The sequence below is a fragment of the Cydia amplana genome, chromosome 1 (genome assembly GCF_948474715.1).
Source record: "Cydia amplana chromosome 1, ilCydAmpl1.1, whole genome shotgun sequence".
Lineage (NCBI taxonomy): Eukaryota > Metazoa > Arthropoda > Insecta > Lepidoptera > Tortricidae > Cydia > Cydia amplana.
In genome coordinates, this window is record NC_086069.1 from 24,878,876 (window position 1) to 24,902,066 (window position 23,191).

Below are 23,191 nucleotides of genomic sequence, written 5' to 3' on the forward strand. Positions count from 1 at the left end.
AACATCCCGCATGGATACTGCTGAGGCCCGCTATCAGCTCATTCACATAGAGGCTGAACAATTTAGGAGAAGTTATTCCACCCTGCCTTACCCCACACTCCAGTCTGTATTCCCCCGACAGAGTATCAGCCCATCTCACCAGGTTGAGTTGATTGGCATACCAATATTTTAGCAACCCAACACACTCACTCGGCATGCCCGTTTTCCCCAGTTTCTGCCATAGTAAACTGTAATCAACACGATCAAAGGCTTTTGATAGATCGAGGAAACAGGCATACACGGGAGTGTTTCTTGCGGTATAGTACCCGACAGTATGCTTCAGACTTAGTATAGCACTTTCCGTAGACAACCCAGCCCGAAACCCGAACTGAACGTCGTGAATACTAAGGTGCTTTTCTAAAAGCGAGTCTAGCATACTATCGAGTACTTTAGCCGCGATCGTGGCGAGCGAGATAGGTCGATAATTGGTTTTGTCTGAAAGGTCACCCGTCTTGTTCTTCACAATCGGAACAACTATAGTCCTCATTAGCGGCTCAGGTAGATAGGAGTGACTGAGACAAAGATTGAAAAACAAGGCGAGCACTCTCGGCAAATGGGCTCCGGCATACTTAAAGTGTTCAATGCTGAGGCCGTCGTGACCAGGCGACTTTCCTCTCTGCATTTTAGCAATTATTGTTGCAACTGTTTTAGCATTGAAACTAGTGTTTCGCCTAGTCTCGACCCCCCCAGCATCGTCCACCTTCCCCTCAGCAGATTGTGCTTTAAGCAAAGACTTAACAGAGAAGTGATCCCTAAAAAGCTCAGCTATTTCCCTGTGGTCACACCTATCTCCGACACTAGCAGGCAGGGTATAAAACTATCATTTTTTTACATATACTTTATGTATAATTGATATTAATGATTTTATTATTTTTATATCCTTTCGACTCAATTACATGTTCTTTCACTGATATCTATCTATGTGTTAAAATTATTAAATATCAAACGGTGTCGTCAACGCCATCTAGCGGAGCATAGGCCAAAGGTGTGTGCGCCATCTATCCGAGAATGACTATTTCTTGATTTTCGAGGCACGTTTTTTCCTTAAACTTTATTCATCTTATACGGAGTTACATACCTATGTTTTTGATATTACCTTATAGGGTAATATCAAAAATGGTTATGATAACAATAGACATTATTCACTTTAATGAACAATTGTATAAACATCAACATGTTTATTTAATTAGCAGTCATAGGAATCCGTCGGGCAAATTTTCTTGACAGGTAGGGACTTCCTATATCGATAAACTCAATTATCGATGCATGTTGTGATACAAAACGAGCAAAATGTGATTTTGCTTACTGTTTTTAAGTAGCAAAGGGCCCTTGTTCGAGCTGCTGAGGTGAAAACTTAATTGTTGGTATATCTTAAGAAAACATGAGTGAACAGGTAAGTGATGAAGAAGGAATACATTTTTCGGGTTCTCTAATATGTTCTCACTGCTGAGGTGAAAAGTTTTGTGAACTACACGAGATCAAAGTTATTTACATCTCGTGCGCTTTTGAGTCCCTTACTACGCTCAAGATTCTAAATTAGATTAGTATGAATCTTTCGCTTGCACGGGACTCAAAATAAGCACTCGAAGAAATATCAAACTTTGATCTCTTGTTGTACAAATAACTATTGTACTTATTCACCAACTGCTACATTTAGGGGAGGCTGGATTAGTTCGAACCAGGGATCGGAACCGGCTTTTTGCAAAAACTTCGAAATAACCATATTTTTCGAATTATTTTATACTCGAAATGTAGGACTCAGTTGTGTTTTTAGGCAACGAATTCGTATTATTAGATTGCCTTGGCTCTTACTTAATGCATGATAACTATATTCCACTAAAATCACATAGAGGAGCGTGTTAAATAACATAGAGTATTAAACGTCAGAATATCGCATGCAATTTCTTGATGGGGTAAAGAGTATCTTAAAATAAGTTTTTGGCAAAAATTTCATTTTTGGTACAAGCTTTTATCGCTGACTGTACTTTTCTTACGACAAACAATTAATACTCATCGAGACAATTCTAAGAACCCCTAACACAATTAGGTTGCGTTGTTTCATCAGCATCACAGAGTTCCTATGGCCACCTCCTGTCTCCATCATCAGATCAGCTCGATGGTACCATAATATTGCATTGTCACCCGACTTACATGTGTATGCAAAATTTCAGCTCAATCGGAAACCGAGAAGTGGACTTGCAAGATTCCATTACATAGTTAGTTACATACAGGTCAACCTAATAAAAGCTTGTTAAAAATGTTTTAGACTTTGAGTGAAGAAGGGTACATTGCCAAATAACGGTCCAATTCATATGTATAGCTTGTACTAGTACACGCGTTCACCTGAGATAAGTACACGTCGTTATAAGCACAATGAGCGTTCTCGAGTATTTTGGTAACTTACTCGTGCGCTAACGGCACAGCCGGTTCGCAAATAGCAGTACATTGATCGGTAAGGAGATCACAGAGGTCGTTGCCCGTCCCTTACTTACTTTTGTTTCTTAGTTGTGGCCGGCAATCAACTTAAGTACCTACTTATGGTGCCTAAAGCGAATTTATATTTCTACCAGTCAACCATAATACAAAGTAGGTAAAAACACCATAGGAAATCTGTCATTAAACAACGGAACCTTTCCTTTTGGGTTTGTAAGCATTGTCTCAACGAGTTTTAGTTGACCGTTAAAAGAAAAGTACAGTCAGTGATAAAACCTTAATTGATAAAAAACTATTTTTTATTAATGATAAGAAAATAATTAGTAAAACGTCTCAGAAGTCAATTGAAAACAGGCTATCTACTAGGCTATTAAACCCTTAGCTAATTATACCATAGTAAACTCCCTAACTAATGGGAATTATACCGACAAAGTACCTAACACTTTATGACGCTTTAGAGTTTGTAACTACCTACTTCAACATTCACGCCATTAGGAACTTTACCTTATACATACACTTGAACGTGCTTACGAGTACTAGGTGCAGATAAGAGTTCGATAAACGAGAAGGTGTTAAGTGAGTAAAGCTGTGGGTATTGTATGTATATCTCATATCGTTTGTTTTATTAAGCAGGAGTTGTTTATAAGTACCTAGGGTAATTCGCCAGTAACTGGCCACCTGTTAGAAACTGGCCCCCTGAACTAAAAATGATTCTATTCACCTATAAACAGAATTCATTTTAGTAATAAGGTGGCTATAGTTATTGAAGGGAATAGAATCATTTTTAGTTAAGGGTGGCCAGTTACTGGCGAATTACCCAATATAAAACTGTAGTCCCTACGGCGCCCAGCAACGGCATATAGGGCTGATAGCTGGTCAAGTGGTCACTCATAAAGCAGTAAAAAATTAGAAGTACTACGCTGAGATGAAAATGCTTAAATGGGCCGGACATTATAGTACCATACCATAGAGAAAAAAATACATAGAGTGCTCACTCCATACATCAGTTTTAGTACCAAAAAAACTATTAGCATCTAGCATCGAGTAGCGGAACTATCAGTATTGCTATTTGACAATAGATGTAGCACCGACCGCCTGCTGCTATGCTGTTGAGATAAGACTTTCCGGTCGGTGCTACATCTATTGTCAAGTAGCAGTACTGATAGTTCCGCTACTCGATGCTAGATGTAGACACTGAAATTAATAGTCTGAACTGATGTATGGAGTGAGCACTCTTGTCTTACTATATTTCTCTATGACCATACTTATTGGAGGCAGTTAATTACAATTTACCTATAAATAAAAACTCGTAGAAAGCCGCCTGAGGTGGTACCATCGCATATGAAAACGAATGTAGTGACGTCACGGTAAACTCGCCTACTTTTTATATTTCAATCCGATTTATTAAATACAATTAAATACAAATTGTGTTTAAAAATAGCTGCTATGTTTTTCTAATAATTATCTGGTGCTTTATTTCGTGCACGGTTTGAAATAATTTATTTTAAGTACAGGAAACATCCATATTGTAGGTACACAACAGACGTGCCGTATGCGGCGGTTAAAATGTAATCTAACGATGTCACCTAATGTGCCTTAAAAACAACTAGGTTAAAAAAACAATTACGCGCAAGTTGTTGATTTTTAAATTTATTAATACATTTAAACTATTTAAAGGCCGCTGCGTAATAAAACTATTGTGATCGTCATGGGAGCGCGCAGCGACTTCCCATCGCCAACGGAGCTGGCCGCGTAGCCAACGTGCCAATTTTTTTAAATATATGAGGATTTATTCCAGTCGAGTTCATTAATACATTATATAGTAGTAGTAGTAGTAGTACGATTTAGTGCCTGTTGCCTGAGCTTGCATAGCTTTCTGTTCGTGTAATTGTGATGCTGGTTTCGCGACATAGTACCGCAACGCCGCTAAACTCAATTTCATGCATATTTCGCGAGCTTTCTGGCCACTATTAGATAAAAAGTACTGAGCAACAACTTACATTTTAGTGCAAAATTAGGAGTACAAATTCTTCCTGTTAACATAATAAATTATTTTTAGCGTTTTTGTCATTCTGCGTTTTTGGCATTATGGGGGATGTTTTTCTTCAATACTCGAAACGACAAAATGACGTATAATTTCGTTTTTGATATTATGCGTTTTTTGGCATAAAGCGTTTTTGGTATACAGCGTATTTGGCGTTATGCGTGTTTTTTTAAGTACGCGAAATGACAAAATGGCGTTTTGCGTTTTTGGCATTATGCGTCGAGAGGGCTCCGTAGCGATCGAAACGCAACTGTCACTGTCGCATTAATGTGGAAGAGTGATAGACACAAAGCGTTTCGTTGTCGAAGCGATAGCGATTGTCACCTTGGCTAGGCCTCCTGGTCATGTTTGCCGTATGCCGAATCGCTTGTGAGCCAAGATAACCACGGAGTGGGTGCCGAGTCAACCGGGGATCTGGCAGACCTCGTGGGCGATGGATGGATAACTTGGATGATTCCTTTTTGAGAGACTGGCCTGATGTAGCTCAAAACCGGGACAGTGGGAACCGTGACATTTCACTTTCTCGGACCGAACTGTCAAAGCTTAGCTTGGCTTGGGACTAGGTCGATCTGTGTGCTTTGTTTGTTTGCCATAAAAGACGACCGGTCTGGCCTAGTGGGTAGTGACCCTGCCCGCGAAGCCGATGGTCCTGGGTTCGAATCCCGGTAAGGGCATTTATTTGTGTGATGAACACTAATATTTGTTCCGGGGTCATGGGTGTTTTCTTTGTATGTACAAGTATGTATTTATCTATATAAGTATGTATATCGTCGCCTAGCACCCATAGTACAAGCTTTGCTTAGTTTGTGGGGCTAGGTTGATCTGTGTAAGATGTCCCCCAATATAAAAAAAATATATGTATACTCGTAAGTACCTACACATAATTACAATGCCTGTTGTTACCTAGTTTTAAGCTTGTACGTATTTCGCTTTCTGTATATTTTTTAACTTTATGGTGCACAAAATAATATTTACTTACTTACATTGAATTATTTTACGGTTTAGTATGTCTCACAACAGTCTAAATTCGTTTACTTACTTACAATAAACTATTCAACACAAATTGGTAAACATCGTTGTAAGTGTACCAAGTGTGCAAATGGTAAATTGGTAAACAGCATTGTAAGTGTACCAAATGTGCAAATAATAAAAAAAGATTGAATAAATAAGTTATTGATGCACTAAATACTTTGTTTTTGGTGAATATACACTTGAGTAAATACATATTTTACGTAGATCTGAGCCTGTGAGTCACTAAGCTGGCCTCAGTCATATCGGGCTATGCTCAGCGTAGGATACCGTAGTTAGTATTCTTCACTACATAGTATAGAACAAAGTCGCTTTCCTGTCTGTCTGTCTGTATGCTTAGATCTTTAAAACTACGCAACGGATTTTGATGCGGTTTTTTTTTAATAGAGTGATTCAAGAGGAAGGTTTATGTATAATTTGTTAACCCGTGCGAAGCCGGGGCGGGTCGCTAGTGGTTATATAAACTGTTACTTACTTACTGCGATTTATTTATACAGTAATTCCAAAAAGTTGTAAAAATCTAGGTTTATAATTTTTACAAAACAAGAACTATTCGTTATCGTTAGGTACTTAAAACGGGTTCCTTCGTCATAAAATACCTATTGAAATGTATAAGGTTGGGTGGGGTAAGAAAAGAACTGGGACAAGAGTAACACTTGTAGGAAATCCTCATACCTTAGTGAGGCCTGAGTGGACGCTCGAAGCGGTGCGTTCGGCGAGGCGTGCAGCGTGGCGTCGGGCTCACAAGTAATTTGAGCAGCGTGCACTAAGGCCGCTTCTATACGCTTGCATTTGTTTAACATGCACGCCGCACGCCCCGCAACGCTGCACGCCCAACTAGAGCGTCCACTCAGGCCTTACACTTACTGTTATTTACTCTTCCCCGAGTAAAATAAACTATGTTTGTCTTAGCCCACATGACTTTACATAAAATTATAGCTTTCTCGTATATAGTTACTTTTAAAACATTCAGGCGCGGACGCACGGACGTACAGATAGACATGGCAAAACTATAAGAATGTTTGCCTTGAACAGTATTATAAATTGATATCGCATTCCTACTGCACCAACCGTAAAACTAAATGTTTGCAAGCTTAGGGAAAATACGAGTATATCGGATAAAATTTACTTTATAAGACAACTAAGTTTCTAAATAAATATCTAAGTTTGACCCACATTTTATACGAAGTACCGGTTTCAGCGACGGATTAAGCGAAAAAAACAAATACGCACACACTCGTACAATCGTAAATAGTTTGTAGACACAATAGATATGATAGGTTTACTGACCCGGCGATTGTTATGCATACAGTTGTCCAACCGGTTTCGGCAAATTAGACCTTGATACCCACTAAGCCCAATATGAGTAAAAGTTTAGACTACACGGCTATAAAACTTTGAATGATTTTCTTATTTAAAGATAGGCAACATGGATTTATTTCAAGAATAAGAATAAGAACGTTTTTTTTTTCTACATATAGATGATCTGTACAAAAAATAGCATGAACGCCCTGTGCGAACATACAATATCTATCCAATTCTATCTAATACCTTTAAACGAGCAATTCTTGTGTATTTATTTATTTATTTATATCTATATATTTCGAGGATCTCGGGAACGGCTCTAACGATTTCGATGAAATCTGCTATATGGGGATTTTCAGGGGCGAAAAATCGATCTAGCTAGGTTTTATCTCGGGAAAAACGCGCATTTTTGAGTTTTTATATTATGTTTTCCGAGCAAAGCTCGGTCTCCCAGATATTAATTCTTAAAGCTACTTATAAACTAAATTACTTACTATATTAGTGAAAGTTTAGTCTTGAAATGTTGAAATACAAATAAAATGTTCTTCTGTTTCCAGATGTCAATGACCGAAATTAAGACCTACTTTTTATGTATTTTTAACTAGTCTTTCATTTTATTATGAGGGTTTAAAGTTTAAACTGAGTGTAGGTATAATGTAGTAGATTCATGAGAACTATTAATGCCAGTGGCAGTAAATATTATGTTTATATGTGAAGGAAATTGAATTATTTTATCCCAGTAAATTACTAGGTGAACAAAAATTTTCTAATTTCACCTCTGTTCATAAATGTCATATTTTTTACTCGTAGTACCATCAGAAACTTATTTGGTTTTAAATAACTTAAAAAATCTGAAATTTTCGACGACTTAGTTTGTATTAAAATTTCAAAATCCTGTAAGTTGGCATTCTTGAAGGTTCCCTCAACCTGAGCTGACAGGTATTGCATTATGATAATACACTTAAGGCCGATTTACAAGCTAGATTTACTAGCATGATGTGGTCATTGGGAAGAGAGATTCTTATACGCTATAAATGCGATCTGAGTCAAGAAAGTCGTCAACATATTTAGTATGGAAGGCGTTCGGTTATGCAATACAGCTGGCGTTTGATCATGATCTTCAACGCTAATGTCATCGACCACTGATATGTGTGAAGAATGCGTAATTACAATACAATCATCACACGGGCATGAGACAATTCAGACACTTGTCATCAGTTATTTATTTTCCTCTGAAAACTTTATATTTGCGATGCTAAATAATACCTATACGTTGTGGCAGGTCTTGACATTGAATGTAGTAATTAAAACCTTGTTGTTGACAATTCAAAACTAAAGTTGTGAGGCTGGTTTCAATAATAAAATATTAAAATAATATTGTGCTTCAAAGCTAGGACTAGGAATAAACATAATATTTTGGATGATATTTTGTTAATTATAATGTTCGTATTCTTACTACCATAGACACTTTAAACAAATATAAAGAAAATAAATTATACCCTTCAATAAAGATGTAGGTGGCGTATTTAATTCTTTTTTTTTTTCGTTTTAGCCTTGTATGACTTTGTGCAAATGAAACTTTGAAACGCTACTCGTCCGACCGACGTCACTTGTCAAAGGCACAAAGGTAGAAGGAAAGACAGCCATCGCGTTTTTGGCCAACATTTCATTTTTGGTACAAGTTTTTATCGCTGACTGTACTTTTCTTTCCACAGGAAACTAAAATACTCATCGAGAAAATTCTAAAAACCCCAAAAAACACAATAAGGTTGCGTTGTTTTATCTATCACAGAGTTCCCATGACCACCTCCTGTCTCTATGATCAAATCAGCACAATGGTACCGTAATATTGCATTACCTATCACAAGACTTACCTGTATGCAAATTTTCAGCTTCATCGGAAACCGGGAAGAGGGTCAAATTTAACTTGCAAGATGTGATTATATACATAGGTACTTTAGACAACGTGACAGGATAAAAGCTTGTAAAATACGGAACCTTAAGAATTGCCAAGCTTGGAAATTTCTAATAGGCTTACTTTTTCCAGGTTTCATTTAAAGTTAAAGTCCATGCTAGGCTGAGTCCTTGGACGATGTGTCGGGGTAGCGGTAAATTCAAGTGCGCGGTCAAGGCGCAGCGCAGGAGTCGCAAGCGCAGCGTGACTTGCGCAGACGACGGACGCGCCGCTTCCAACGTGCACACAAGACATTAATAATTTAATTAGTATTTATTTTGGATTATTTATTATTTAAAGGAAGACTTTTATAAACATTGACAAGAAAAAGTGAGAGTAAAACATATTTTTGGTAGTCTTTTCATCGGGTAAGTAAGAATATTCAAATAAATTATGTTTATTTTGGCTTAATTATTATTAAAAGAAAATGAGTTGGATTTATGGTACATTCATAAAACTTTACAAGCCTCAATTATATCTCATTCTTTTCTTACAAATATATAAGTCAAAATGACAGATTAAGACAATTATAGGTAATTGAGACCTGTAGGTCGTTTATGAATAACGCCATAAATATCTGAGAATAACAAAAATAGACCAAAAAACGCGAGCAATTTTTATGTTATGAGTATGATTTATCAGTCTAATTAAACGTCTAGGTATAGACACTTAATCTGCTTATGAATGCAAAATCATTTTTATTTAGTTTTGTTGTTACCAAAATAAAAATGTAAATTGTATACAATTTTTGATTTTTATGATTGTTGTAATCTATTTTCATTATATCATAATATATTCATTTTATTTCAGCAAAAAAATGAAGGATCTCAAAAAGACTGCCCTAGTTCTATTCATAGCTTTAATAAGCACTAACGCACAGTTTATCGACGATGATGTAGTGAAGAAGGTCCAAAAGTACCCGCAACCCCAAGCAGCCACCGACAGTGCTAGATCCGGGAAGTTCCTGTGGGCGCCGCCGATCGCTAAGGCGCCGTCCGTGATGGACATGATGACGCAGACTATAGGAATCCCTGCCACGCCGGGAGTTGACCCGCTTGACTTGTTCCGCGACGAGTATCCTCTACCCAAAGGTAAGTCTAGTCAGTGAAGTAGACCTTTTTGTCTGATATATTGGGCCTCAAAAAACCTTCTAACTCTTTAACGAACCAGTTTTTTTTAATCTAAAATTTTAGACTCTTCTTAAAAATTCTGCATTAAAAAAATATAATACAAAACGATCAATTCATTGTTTTGTCATTTTCATCTTACAATATAAGCCTGTACCTAATGGGTTAATCAACTTTTTCTTGTCACACGTTGCTATGGTTACGGTCTCCTGAGTCACTTTTCAAATTCTAGGGTTTTCGTATTTAAATGAACCAAACTTGCATTTTATGGTAGGTAGTTATAAGGTACCTTTCCATAATGGGACATCTACTGAGCATGTGTTAGTAGAACGTGGTGCAGCAGTTCTTCTAACAATCTGTGCTACTATAGATGGTCAAGCAAATCCTGTCAGTAGAAAGGCGCGAAATTAAAATTTTCTATGGGACGATATCCTTTCGCGCCTACACTTCTCAAATTTTCCGCCTTTTCCTACTGACAAGATCTGCTTGACCCAGTATAATTGACCTCGCTAATGGAACAGAATAACAACAAGAAATAGTTGATTTACCCTAATTGTATTATAATAGAATATTAGATTAGTAATCTAAAGGTGTCAATATTAATGACAGGTATTTTGTACGTTTAACTTTTGCCTTTTGCCTTTTTTATTTTGTAATTTTATTTAATAAATTGCAGTGGTGGAAAATCAGTCTAAAGATAGTAGACGATTTCACTTTCATCTTCATTTTTTTACTTTTAAATATTTATAACTCTTCATTTTTTTACTTTTAAATATTTGTAACTTTATTCTCTTAAATTTTTTTAAATAGCCTCTTGTGTCCCACTGCTGGGCAAAGGCCTCCCCTGTCTTTCGCCACTCGTCACGGCTTTGTGCATGCTCCCGCCAGTCGCCACAGAATGAGTCTAGGTCGTATCGCCATCTCATTTTTGGTCTGCCTCTGCCTCGGGTGATCTGTGGTGCCCATTCGGTCGCAATTTTGGCCCATCTGTCCGGGTGCATCCTACAGATATGTCCCGCTTATATTCTCTTAACTATGTATAACAAAAAAATTAGTGGATGTTTAACTATATCTCAATACTAAATATACTTGTTGCGTAATTATTTAATATACTCGTACACAAAATATTCCGAAATGACTGAGCGGCAGGGAGGTATAAATGAAAAGAACCTCTTTAGCCAACTCCAAGTGACGAGGACTAAATAGGTTTTATACATTATATATACCTTTTGTCTATGATTTATTTGTCTCTTTATTATATGTAAAGTACTTTTTTTTGTTGTTTCTCTGGAAGCCGGTTGTTTCGTTGGTCTCCTCAGCAATCCATTATTAATGTCTACAATTCCGGGACACCAGGTAAATAGGATATTAAAACTATAGAGTTGTTTCAGGTTACAGCCAACCGCTGGAAGAATACGACTACATCATCGTCGGCGCTGGTTCAGCTGGCTCGGCGCTGGCGTCCCGCCTCTCCGAAGACAAGCAGAAACCACGGCCCATGGTACTGGTCCTGGAGGTCGGGAAGCCGGAGTGCCTGCTGACCGAGGTTCCCATGCTGGCGGCTCAGTGGTCGATCTCTGAGTATGCGTGGCCGTACCAGGCGGAGCATCAACCCGGTATATGCACAGGTAATATCACTAGTGATATAGCTATTTTATACTAAAATAAAATTAAAACGTATACAAATTGTCAAATGTTAAATTAAACTACAATTTTGCGTTAGCCTCCTCTTAAAGAGTGTTTATTAAAACTTCAGCGAGCGAGAACAACCGCTGCTACTGGCCCCGCGGCAAAGCTGTGGGGGGCACGAGTCTCATCAACTTCATGATATACACCCGCGGACGGCCCCAGGACTGGGACAGGATCGCCGCTGACGGGAACTATGGGTGGTGAGTGAATTATTTAAATTTCAGCGACTGAGAATAATCGCTGCTACTGACCCCGCGGCAAAGCTGTGGGGGGCACGAGTCTCATCAACTTCGTGATATACACCCGCGGACGGCCCCAGGATTGGGACAGGATCGCCGCTGACGGGAACTATGGGTGGTGAGTGTTCAGTGAGTGCATCTCCCAGGTAGCATTTATACGTCATTATGACGTCCGTTTACGGTACTGCTCGACGTAAGAGACGTCATTTCTTGACGTCGGGGGATCCCAGCAGATGACGTCTATTTGTCACAGCCTCAAGACGTCAGTTTACAGACGTAATACTGACGTCATATACTGACTTCATAGGGACGTTACTGGGCCGTACATATTAGGGCAGCCACTGACGTTGGAGTGACGTCATATACTGAATTCATAGGGACGTTACTGGGCCGTACGTATTAGGGCAGCCAAGAAATTGGAGTAACGCGCTCTGCTGTCGAATCCTAGGACCGAATAGCCAACTATCCGGTTCGAAGGACCATGTACGAGGTTCAAAAATAACACTGTATAAAACTACCACTTCATTTACTATTTACACTACTGTACACTGTACAACACTCACTAATGCTTTTGAATTGACGACCTATTGTTCCTCGAACCTTATATATAAGCCCGGAAAAATCTTAACACCGCGTTGTAGAACAGACGCGTTGGGAACAAAGCGCCATCTCTTGACTTATTTGGTAATACATTTTCTATAACAACAAAATTTTACATTTGCTAAATTGTGAATTTTAATGCAAAATATTACAAACATGTTATTCCAAATAATTTTACAAATATTTTAGAGTTAATTGCCAACAAAAATAACCATAATCTATAAATGAATTATGTGAAAGGTACGTCCTGATAGTGACTCCAAATAGACGTCACTGAAACGTCATGTTTGTGACCAAAAATGTACATCCTGACAGTGACCCCAAATAGACGTCAGTGAAACGTCAACTTTAGACTAAAATGGTACGTCCTGATAGTGACCCCAAATAGACGTCAGTGAAACGTCGTATTTGTGACCAAAAAGGTACGTCCTGATAGTGACCCCAAATACACGTAAGTGAAACGTCAACTTTGTGACTAAAATAGTACGTCCTGATAGTGACCCCAAATAGACGTCAGTGATACGTCGTATTTGTGAACAAAAAGGTACGTCCTGATAGTGACCCCAAATAGACGTCACTGAAACGTCTTGTTTGTGACCAAAAAGGTACGTCCTGATAGTGACCCCTAATAGACGTCAGTGAAACGTCAACTTTGTGACTAAAATAGTACGTCCTGATAGTGACCCTAAATAGACGTCATTAAAACGTCAATTTTGTGACAAAAAGGTACGTCCTGATAGTGACCCCAAATGGACGTCAGTAAAACGTCTATTCTCGACGAATAAATGACCGACCTTATTATGACCTATAAATGACGTCGCCTGTGCGTCGCTGACGTCAATTTGCTACCTGGGTCTATCACCAGGCTGAATAGGTATGGACTTAGCACAGTAGGTACCTTGATGTACCCATTCGGTAATCCGGATTGGATTTGGCAATTTGGTTTGACGGTTAATATAGGTATAAATATAGTTACTATAAGTCGACTTTCATGTACAGTAATGGTAACAGAATGGAATGACCAAATAAATCATGGGAATTTTGAATGGGAAAGAGCTCGTCCTTCTGAGTAAAAATAACATTGAAATTTCAAAATTTGAAACAAGTGTTAAACCTTAAATAAATTAGCTCATGTACTCTAAGTCAATGCCCATAAGTCCTGCTTAAAGCTAGTACTACCTATTTAATACATGTCTTGTCAGATCACACAGGTAGGTAATTGTACGCATTCCACAGGGTAATAGTAAGCTTAATACATGCAAATTGCCCTGATACATTTCCTATGTTAATCAATGCTGTGTCAGACCAGGAAGTGATTTATATCAAAAATGTGAATACAATTGTAATGTATAAGTAATTTCAGTAATTAATTGCTTTTACATTTCAATGTCAGTGTAATTCGAGCATTAATTATAATAGTAGTTTATGTGACTGATACATAATGAGAGGCATTAAAATAAGAGTGTGGGTTTACACGAGTCACACGAGTAGGTATAAGGATCACACGAGTGTTTTAATGCCTATACTTTATCTACACACATAATATAAACTTTCTATGATATATTCACTAACCTCATATTTCAGCCGACATGGGGCACCGTTGCTCCCTGGCAGAACTCGCAGATTTGAGAAGTGGCGTCTCCGAAATAACTTTATCGCTCATTTTATACGAAACTGGCTTTATGTTAAATAACAAAACAAATTAATTTTATACTTATAACTAATTAAAAGATAAACTACGTCAAATGGCGGTAAATGAAAACTTTTTTCACGCATGTCACGTATCCGTTGTCTATTTTTTAATTCATAGACATACGAATGCAGTCCCCTATTCTTATGTCGCTCGAGATCAAATGTCGTGCGGTTTATATTAAAAAAACATATTGAATTGACGTTTCGTATCGATTACTGTTTTTATATCTATGGATACTACAATAGAGGCCCACTTAAGTTTTGACGGCTGTTTCAAACTATAACCTTACAAAAATCTATAATGTTATAACATTGAAATACAGATTTTACCTACTACCACTGATAAGAAAGTTCTCAAAGTAAAATTGGTTGTAATTACTTGTAATAATGCTGGTCATTTCCTACGGTTTCTGAACGCATTATAGAGCACTAATGACATGTGCGTAGATAAAAGTTATTTCATACGACAAGGAAACACGCCTATGAAAAATAGTACATTACGATACATGTGCGAAAAATAAGAAATTTGCAACGAGTGTCGATAAATTAAAACACGACCGAATTCGCTAAATTTGACCTGTAAGAAAATATCTTATAGAATTATGTTTATCAATAATTCTGCCATCATCATAAGCCAATTAGGGGTATTTCAAATCAAAATTTAACGCGAACATTTTACCTGCAAATAATAAAAAAAATGTTTATTTCATTTCAGGTCATATAATGACGTCTTGCCTTATTACATGAAGGCTGAAAAGGCAGATCTCAGCAAGCTGCCTAAACACCCTCCGTACCACGGTGAAGACGGCCCGCTTAACGTCGAGCATATGTCTTTCAGGTGAATTTCAATTTATAATTCATATCAGCTAGTATTTCAAAACCTCTGTCATTGGAGTAGTTTGCAAATCAAAACACTCAGATGTCACTTTTGTAAATCAATAAATGCATAGGTAACCAGTGAACATTTTATTCTGTTTACAGAACAGGGCTAGTCGAGGCATTTTTGGAATCTGGAAGGCAAATGGGCTACCCAACCGTCGACTATAACGCACCAGACGGCTTTGGCTTCGGTTACGTGCAAACCACTACACACTACGGACACCGTGTCAGCGCCGCTAAAGCCTATCTTCATGACCACAAACGTAGGAGGAACCTGCATATCCTTCCCTCAGCGACCGTCACTAAGGTCCTCATTGAACCTAACACTAAGAGAGCGTACGGCGTTGAATATGTCAGGAATGGAAAGAAATACATAGCAAGGTGTCGTAGAGAGGTGATCCTATCAGCCGGCCCCATCGCCTCACCTCAACTTCTCATGCTGTCAGGAGTCGGCCCTAAAGAACATTTAGAGTCCCTTGGAATACCAGTCATCAAAGACTTGCCCGTAGGCAGGACGTTGTACGATCACGTAGCGTTCCCAGGAATTGTATTTCCACTGAGCAGGAACAACGCAAGTTTGACGGTTCAAAAAGTTTTGCAAATAAAAAATCTAATACAGTGGTTTACATATGGCGAAGGGCCACTTTCCAGTATCGGTTCGATTGAAGGTATCGGATATATCAAAACATCCCAGTCGGATGATCCTGAGCAAGTGCCTGATATTGAACTAATTTCCATGGCAGGCTCAATAGCTTTAGATGATGGCCTATTCCTTAGAAGAGCGTGGAAAATTAAAGACAAAACTTACAATGAAGCCTTTGCTCCCTTAAATGGGCGCGACACCTGGTCTGCCGTTCCAATGCTTTTGCAGCCAAAATCCAAAGGCTATTTAGAGCTTCGTGATACCAATCCCTTCTCTCATCCAAAAATGTACGGTAATTACTTAAGCGACCCTAGGGATTTAGCTACCTTGAGGGAAGCTGTTAAGACGGTGATCCAAATAGGGCAATCAGAGCCTTTTAGGAAGTATGGTGGAAAGTTGCATCTGGCCTATTATTCTCAGTGTAAGAATGAGGTGGCCGGATCGGATGCTTATTGGGATTGTGCTATCAGGACGCTGCTCATAACTCTTCACCATCAGATAGCGACGTGTCGGATGGGGCCACCGAATGACCCCGATGCGGTGGTAGACCCCGAGTTGCGAGTGTACGGGATCGACGGGCTGAGGGTGGCAGACTCGGGGGTGATCCCCCGGCCAACAGCAGCGCACACCAACGCACCAGCTATTATGATCGGCGAGAAGGCAGCTGATATGATAAAACAGACATGGTCCAGTGTGGTGCATTAAATTAAATAAAGTTATAGTTAAGTTTACAAGAGAACCAAATATATAAGTAAAATCGTCAAACATGTTGTCGTTTTTTCTTCATTAGGGTCGTATCAAAACAGTTTAAACCTTTAACAAATTGTTAAATCAGAATCGGGCTCCTGGTTATCTGAAGCGAGGCGACTTCACAGCTCATAAGAGACTCTATACTGAAGTTTTAAAGTAAGGTACTTCCAACTGCACTTAAAGCCGGGCCTAAGTACCCTAGCGCGCGCTTTATAAATACTGATTTTAATCTTATCCCGGTACCGCAGATTACTTAAGAGGAGGCGTAGGATATGGAAGAAGGGGGCAAAAGATATGGCGTGACGTCGAGTCATCTTACATACGAAGTAAGAGTGTTTATCTGTGTGTTCATCAGTTACCAATGTATGTTAAGTATGTAATAATCTATTTAGATATGCATGTATATCGTTGCCTAGTACCCATAGTATTTACTTACAAGCTCTGCTTAATTTAGTGCCAGGTCGATCTATGTAAGGTTGTACCAAAAACAAAATTACTAATTATATTAATACGTCTCACCCGGCTTGAACGTACGTGGAAACTAACCATTATATTTAATAGCATCGACGCAGTAATTAAATATTTAAAGTTTACAAAACATCCAGCCTCCTTAAATAGTATTTTTGTAGTATAATTTTAAGAGTGTCTGACGGGTTACAAAGTACGAGTATCACACCTACAGGCCGCGGCGGGGAACCAAGGATTTTCGATTACTTCAGCGATCCTCTTTAGATTTTGCAGAAAAGCAAAAACTTTAGGCAAAAAATTTAGCAGTGTTTATTTTGCGTAAGTACCTAATTAATTCATTTTGGCATCGTTTTATTATGAGTGTTTTACTCCATCGTTTTTAAAATACAACCACGCTTTTTACCAATTCGGGCTAATGAAAGTGGATACAGCTTAGATTTATTTGAATCTTTATAAATGGCAACAATATTATACATACTAGAACAAATTAAATTATTTTCAGAAAATATTTTAATTTGTTATTATTTCGAGTAGTCACACTACTATATAAATTATAAACTGAAATAAATGTCATATACTCAGAAAAAGTGACCCAAGCCTCTAGTGCCCCAGGCTGGAATCGAACCAGTGTCCTCTGCAGCCTCTGCTATCGCGGCAGGTGCCTGTTACCTCTCGGCCACCGGGGGACAGCGGCATAGGTCGAATTTTTAATTCTATCATTTAGTGACCCTAAATCAGGCTTTAGTCGGTTTCTAATATCGTAACCGTGTGCTTCGTGTGGCAAAATATGGCCAGGAACTATAGCCATCCACCAGTGGTTATTCGTCTTTCGGCTTGAGATGATGAGTCGACTGAAAGCGAAGACGATGCAACATAAATAATGTTAATTTTAATTTATGTAAATATGTAAATTTATTATACTTATGTATATATATTTACCTTTAATGCATGTTTTATTTATTTGTTTGATTATATCTGATTTTTTATGACACGATTTTATCTAGTAGTAAGTACATATAACTGTTTATATACCTACACGGAAAAATGTTGATTATACCTATGTTAAACTTATTAATCTTAAATTAGTAAATTTGTTACCTTAGATTTTGTTATATAACAAATATACACCGCTTTATCATAAATAACCACGTTTCATTTTTAACACCACACTAAGTATCAAAATAATATAAGTGCCGTATCGCTTCGGGGCGGTCTATCGCCCTACACTACCAAAACGTAATATCTAGAATATCAGTGACATTAAATTTGAACCTTAATACTATGACGATACCGGTTGTTTTTCAATATGAATGTTGTACTGGCACGTGCTAACGCTCGAGCCAGCGGCTTTGCGATAATAGAGACAATGGCCTTTGTTTGAAAGATTAAGGTTCGAAGCGAAAAGTTCACCTGAGAAGAGCCATACTATAGAACAGTATGGTTCTACCTTCTAACTGGATCATCTCAGGTGATACCGAGTTAGCGAGAGAGATGGCGCTGCCAATGAATACATACTAGAACAAATTAAATTATTTTCAGAAAATATTTTAATCTGTCCCCCGGTGGCCGAGAGGTAATTTAACAGGCACCTCCGCGATAGCAGAGGACGCTGGTTCGATTCCAGCCTGGGGCACTAGAGGCTTGGGTCACTTTTCTGAGTATATGACATTTATTTCAGTTTATAATTTATATAGTAGTGTGACTACTCGAAATAATAAGAATAACAAATCAAAATATTTTCTGAAAATAATTTTATTTGTTCTAGTATGGTATTCATTGGCAGCGCCATCTCTCTCGCTAACTCGGTCGGTATCACCTGAGATGATCCAGTTAGAAGGTAGAACCATACTGTTCTACCTTAGAGGTGGCCAGGGGGCGCCATGCCTTCAGTATGAAGTGCATATACTTGGAAAAATTCGACCTATGCCGCTGTCCCCCGGTGGCCGAGAGGTAACAGGCACCTGCCGCGATAGCAGAGGACGCTGGTTCGATTCCAGCCTGGGGCACTAGAGGTTTGGGTCACTTTTTCTGAGTATATGACATTTATTTCAGTTAACAATATTATACTTTTCAAATGTGTCAAACGCCACTTATTTATCGTGTCAGTTGAGAACATAGATGGTAGGATCCTATAGATGTGCTGTACGCGTGCGAAACATACGCAATGCGACATTATGATTGGTCGAATTTATTTGTTGCCCACCATAATCCATACTAAATTACGGTAGGGATAAAAAAAATGTGAGATTATGACAAGGATAAACAATAAAAGCGCTTTCGCTGCTACTGCTACATAAATATACATAAGACTATCCCGTTCGGTCATTTCTTCCCACCCCCAATGTCTGATCCAGTTATACTAGATTCCATGAACCATGAGGACGATATAACCATGAGGTTGAGAACAATATCTATGAAGAATAAAATACAATACAAACTATTTATTGCACACTCCAATAAAGAAAACGATACAATGAATATAGAAACTCGAGAAGAGGTATACAACAGGCGGTCTTAAAAAGCGATCTCTTCCAGACAACCCTTATCGGAAATTAAGAATCAACGAAGGGTATTCTGTTTGTGAATTCGTGGACCACATCAGATGCTACCAGGGAACACTGCAAAATACAGGATACATAGTTGCCCCTAAGGGTTGCCGCACACTAGCGTCTTTAGAGCGTCGGTGTTTAGTCAGCGCTATGGAAAATGGCGTTGCTTTGCTGCGCAGTGGCGCCAACGATGCGTCGAGCAGCAGCCGTAGAGTCTAGACGCCGACGCTCAGGAGAGTGTGGGGTGGCTCTAAATCCTAGGGATGTGAGTTGTAATCGAGTACCCGTAGTACCGCCGCCCCTCAATGAATAGGGGCGAGCGCAGTCGCCCACGCTCCGCCGAGCGCGCGAACGTACAAACCCCCGCCATGCCTTCAACAAGTGGACCCTAACTTGCCGACAAAAACTTAGTGGAGTGAGAGTGCAAGTGAGGTGATAGTGCTTGTGAGGTTGAATGATAAGTGATTTTACTGTTTGCGTACGTTGGAATCATTAGGTAAATATTGATCTATTAGGAGTTTTTGGAGTTTTCGTCTTTTATTCTCGATATTAATTGCTATGCATTCGTTTTACGGTTTTCTTGCTTACACGGAACCCCGTGTATAACCATACATATAATAATGTTAAATAGTAAGGAGAATAGGTGTGAGGTACACTAATCAACAGTACTATACAATATACAGTGTGTAAGTCTAATACGGGCAATAAATTAAACCAGATATAGAATTTACCCGTCTTATCATTAATTAAAATGTTTTTTTAAGTTACACTTAATTATGACCCCGTGATTAATTTTTTCCACATGTACCGAGCAGCAATGTACTGCAAACATTAAGAAACAGAAGATGACATGACATTACTAGATACGAGCTTTTTATAGTAACTGCCAACAAGCGTTGACAGTTACTTTAAAAAGCTCGTATCCCGTAACTTGTGTGGTGTATTACATTGCGGGCCGAATTATTTTGTATGGTTAAAATTTTCAATGCATTTCTAAGTAAAATCTATCTCATATACTTTTTAGGTCCTATGCTAACCACCGTTTAAATATTCGCCCGTATTGGATTTACACACTGTATATAGTATACACTATACAATACAATATATATGGTCCATATTTAAGTATCAATACCAATGTTACTTAATTATGGTTTTGTCTGAGTTTTTTCTTAAATTTATTTGTATAAATTGTTTTGACGTTAATAAAGTATTGTTTTAATGCCGTAGTTCTTCGGCTAGACATTTTTTAAGTTAAAGAAGAATGTCAAACAAAACAAAAATGGACATTGGCATAAATAAATAAATACTTACCTAAAAATTGCATTTTGAATTCTTGGACCACAGTTGCAGTTCTGGACTAGGTATAGTTAAGTGGTTTCACGGTAGGTGAGGTACTGAAATTAAAAACAATAAAAACTTTAATCTATTTAATAATTTAAGAAGCGCAACTAGAATCTAGATGCATGTCGATGCCAAATTGAGAGACAAAGTCAGTTTTTAAAAAGCGGCCAAGTGCAACTCGGACTCGCCCAATGAAGGGTTCCGTATTTAGGGGATTTATGACGTATTAAAAAAAAACTACTTACTAGATCTTGTTCAAAACAATTTTCGGTGGAAGTTTGCATGGTGATGTACATCATATATTTTTTTTAGTTTTATCATTCTCTTATTTTAGAAGTTACAGGGGGGGGGGGGACACATTTTACCACTTTGGAAGTGTCTCTCGCGCAAATTATTCAGTTTTGAAAAAAATGATATTAGAAACCTCAATATCATTTTGAAGACCTATCCTAGATACCTCACACGTATGGGTTTGATGAAAAAAAACATTTTTGAGTTTCAGTTCTAAGTATGGGGAACCCCCAAAAAATTTTTTTTTCTATTTTTGTGTGAAAAGCTTAATGCGGTTCACAGAATACATCTACTTACCAAGTTTCAACAGTATAGTTCTTATAGTTTCGGAAAAAAGTGGCTGTGACATACGGACGGACAGACAGACAGACATGACGAATCCATAAGGGTTCCGTTTTTTGCCATTTGGCTACGGAACCCTAAAAATAGAGGATGATTTGTAGACAGGACTAAAGCGATGAAGAACCTCAACCCAACGGTTTAGAAGGCTCAGATGGATTTAAAAAATAAAAATTACAAAATTTACAAGTACCTATAAACTAGCAACATCGGTCAAAGGGGTATTTAATAAATGGTACCGCAGAATTTACCGTGGTCAGGAAAAGGGAGCACTGTAAAATAATTTTCACTTTGAACCTCTCGATTTTGAAACGACAGGGTGCTATGATGTTAGGGAAGGAAATGGGGTTGCCGAATCAAGAAACGGGTTCCAATGCTCGTGCGGGTTTTTTCCCTAGTTCAAGAGTTGTCCATCGCTATGAAACATATGTATGTAAAGCGGCTAAAGTAAGACCAAAGAAAGTCTGCAGCGCTAGATTAAAAGTAGTTTTTAAAAATCAGTATGCGACAACACCACAGAAAATGGATTAAACAGTCTTGATACTTGTGAAATTTCTACCATATTTACCGTCTATGAAAAAATTAAGCTGTATGCACAGCTTAATTTTTATGGTAAAATAAATTTCATTCCAACAATAGATGTCACTATTAATATGTACCTAGACATATACTAATATTGATAAATAATATTGGGAGAATGTGACATTTGGCTTCATCAAAATTAATAAGCTTTTGTAATATCCGCGACGGCGGTAAATAGGTACAGAGGGCCTACCGCGAACACCGAAGTTCTCAATATGCGGGCATCTTTCTCTTTTACTCCCATTAAGGCGTAATTAGATTGACAGAGAAATTGCCCGCAATTTGCGAACTAAAGTTTTCGGAAAAACGAAATAAACCATTATAAAACAATAAACATATTATTAAAAATAAATTGTAGCGTTAACTAGTAGGTACCCATGCCGTGAGCAGAAGCATGGAGGTTGTGGGTTCGAGCTCAAAACCCGGCTAGTACCAATGAGTTTCACGAAATGTTAGAGGAAGTTCATAAGTATGCCTATACCTATTAGGTGTGTTCAATTTGCTGTGAAACCTTAGTCTAAACCAATATTATATTATCTAAGTAGGTACATATGGTGAAGTATTAAGATGTTTCATTCCACTTACCCGTCATCAACTCAAAATTTTGTAAACATTGTCGTTTTTCAGCTTGAATCGCCTCGTGCTGACTTCTTACAAGTGTAAAATTATTCGTCATGCAGAAAAGTAACTCCCGCACGCCGGTTTTGTAAGGTTTCATCATGTTTATTCCATTCATCACAAAACACAACGAATATTTAAACGATTTTGACAAACACATACCATAGTGCATGACGTTTACTGACTGCTAAAAAACATTGCCATATGTAGTTTTTTAATTCGCTGTCAAATTATTGCGCTGCAGACTTTCTTTGGTTTGACTCTAGTGTGATGGGTACTTTTACGTCCGATGAAACTCGTTTAGACTATTAGCCTTTAGACTACTCGTATGTTTTAGTTTATTCTTTTTGTTGTATTTGTAACTGTATACAGTCGCCATCAGATATATCGGAGCGGCTAAGGTGCTCACAAATATCTGAACACACCTCTATTGTCAGGGCGTTAAGAGTGCGTGTTCAGATATTGTGAACACCTTGGCCGCTCCGATACCTATATCTGACGGCGACTGTACACAAGTAGATATGTTTTCTTAAAGATAGGTACATATATGTATATAAATAATAAAAAAAAAGTCATTCAT

General features: G+C 38.1%; 1 protein-coding gene across 1 annotated transcript; it reads left to right on the plus strand.

The window, feature by feature from the left end:
- The first annotated feature begins 9,621 nt into the window (after positions 1 to 9,621).
- Positions 9,622 to 16,400, plus strand: LOC134650784 (glucose dehydrogenase [FAD, quinone]-like). The gene is made up of 5 exons (XM_063505721.1): positions 9,622 to 9,895; positions 11,323 to 11,559; positions 11,688 to 11,820; positions 14,867 to 14,989; positions 15,133 to 16,400. The coding sequence occupies exons 1-5, from the start codon at positions 9,622 to 9,624 to the stop codon at positions 16,376 to 16,378; spliced, it is 2,013 nt and encodes a 670-aa protein (XP_063361791.1). The 3' UTR covers positions 16,379 to 16,400.
- Positions 16,401 to 23,191: the final 6,791 nt, after the last annotated feature.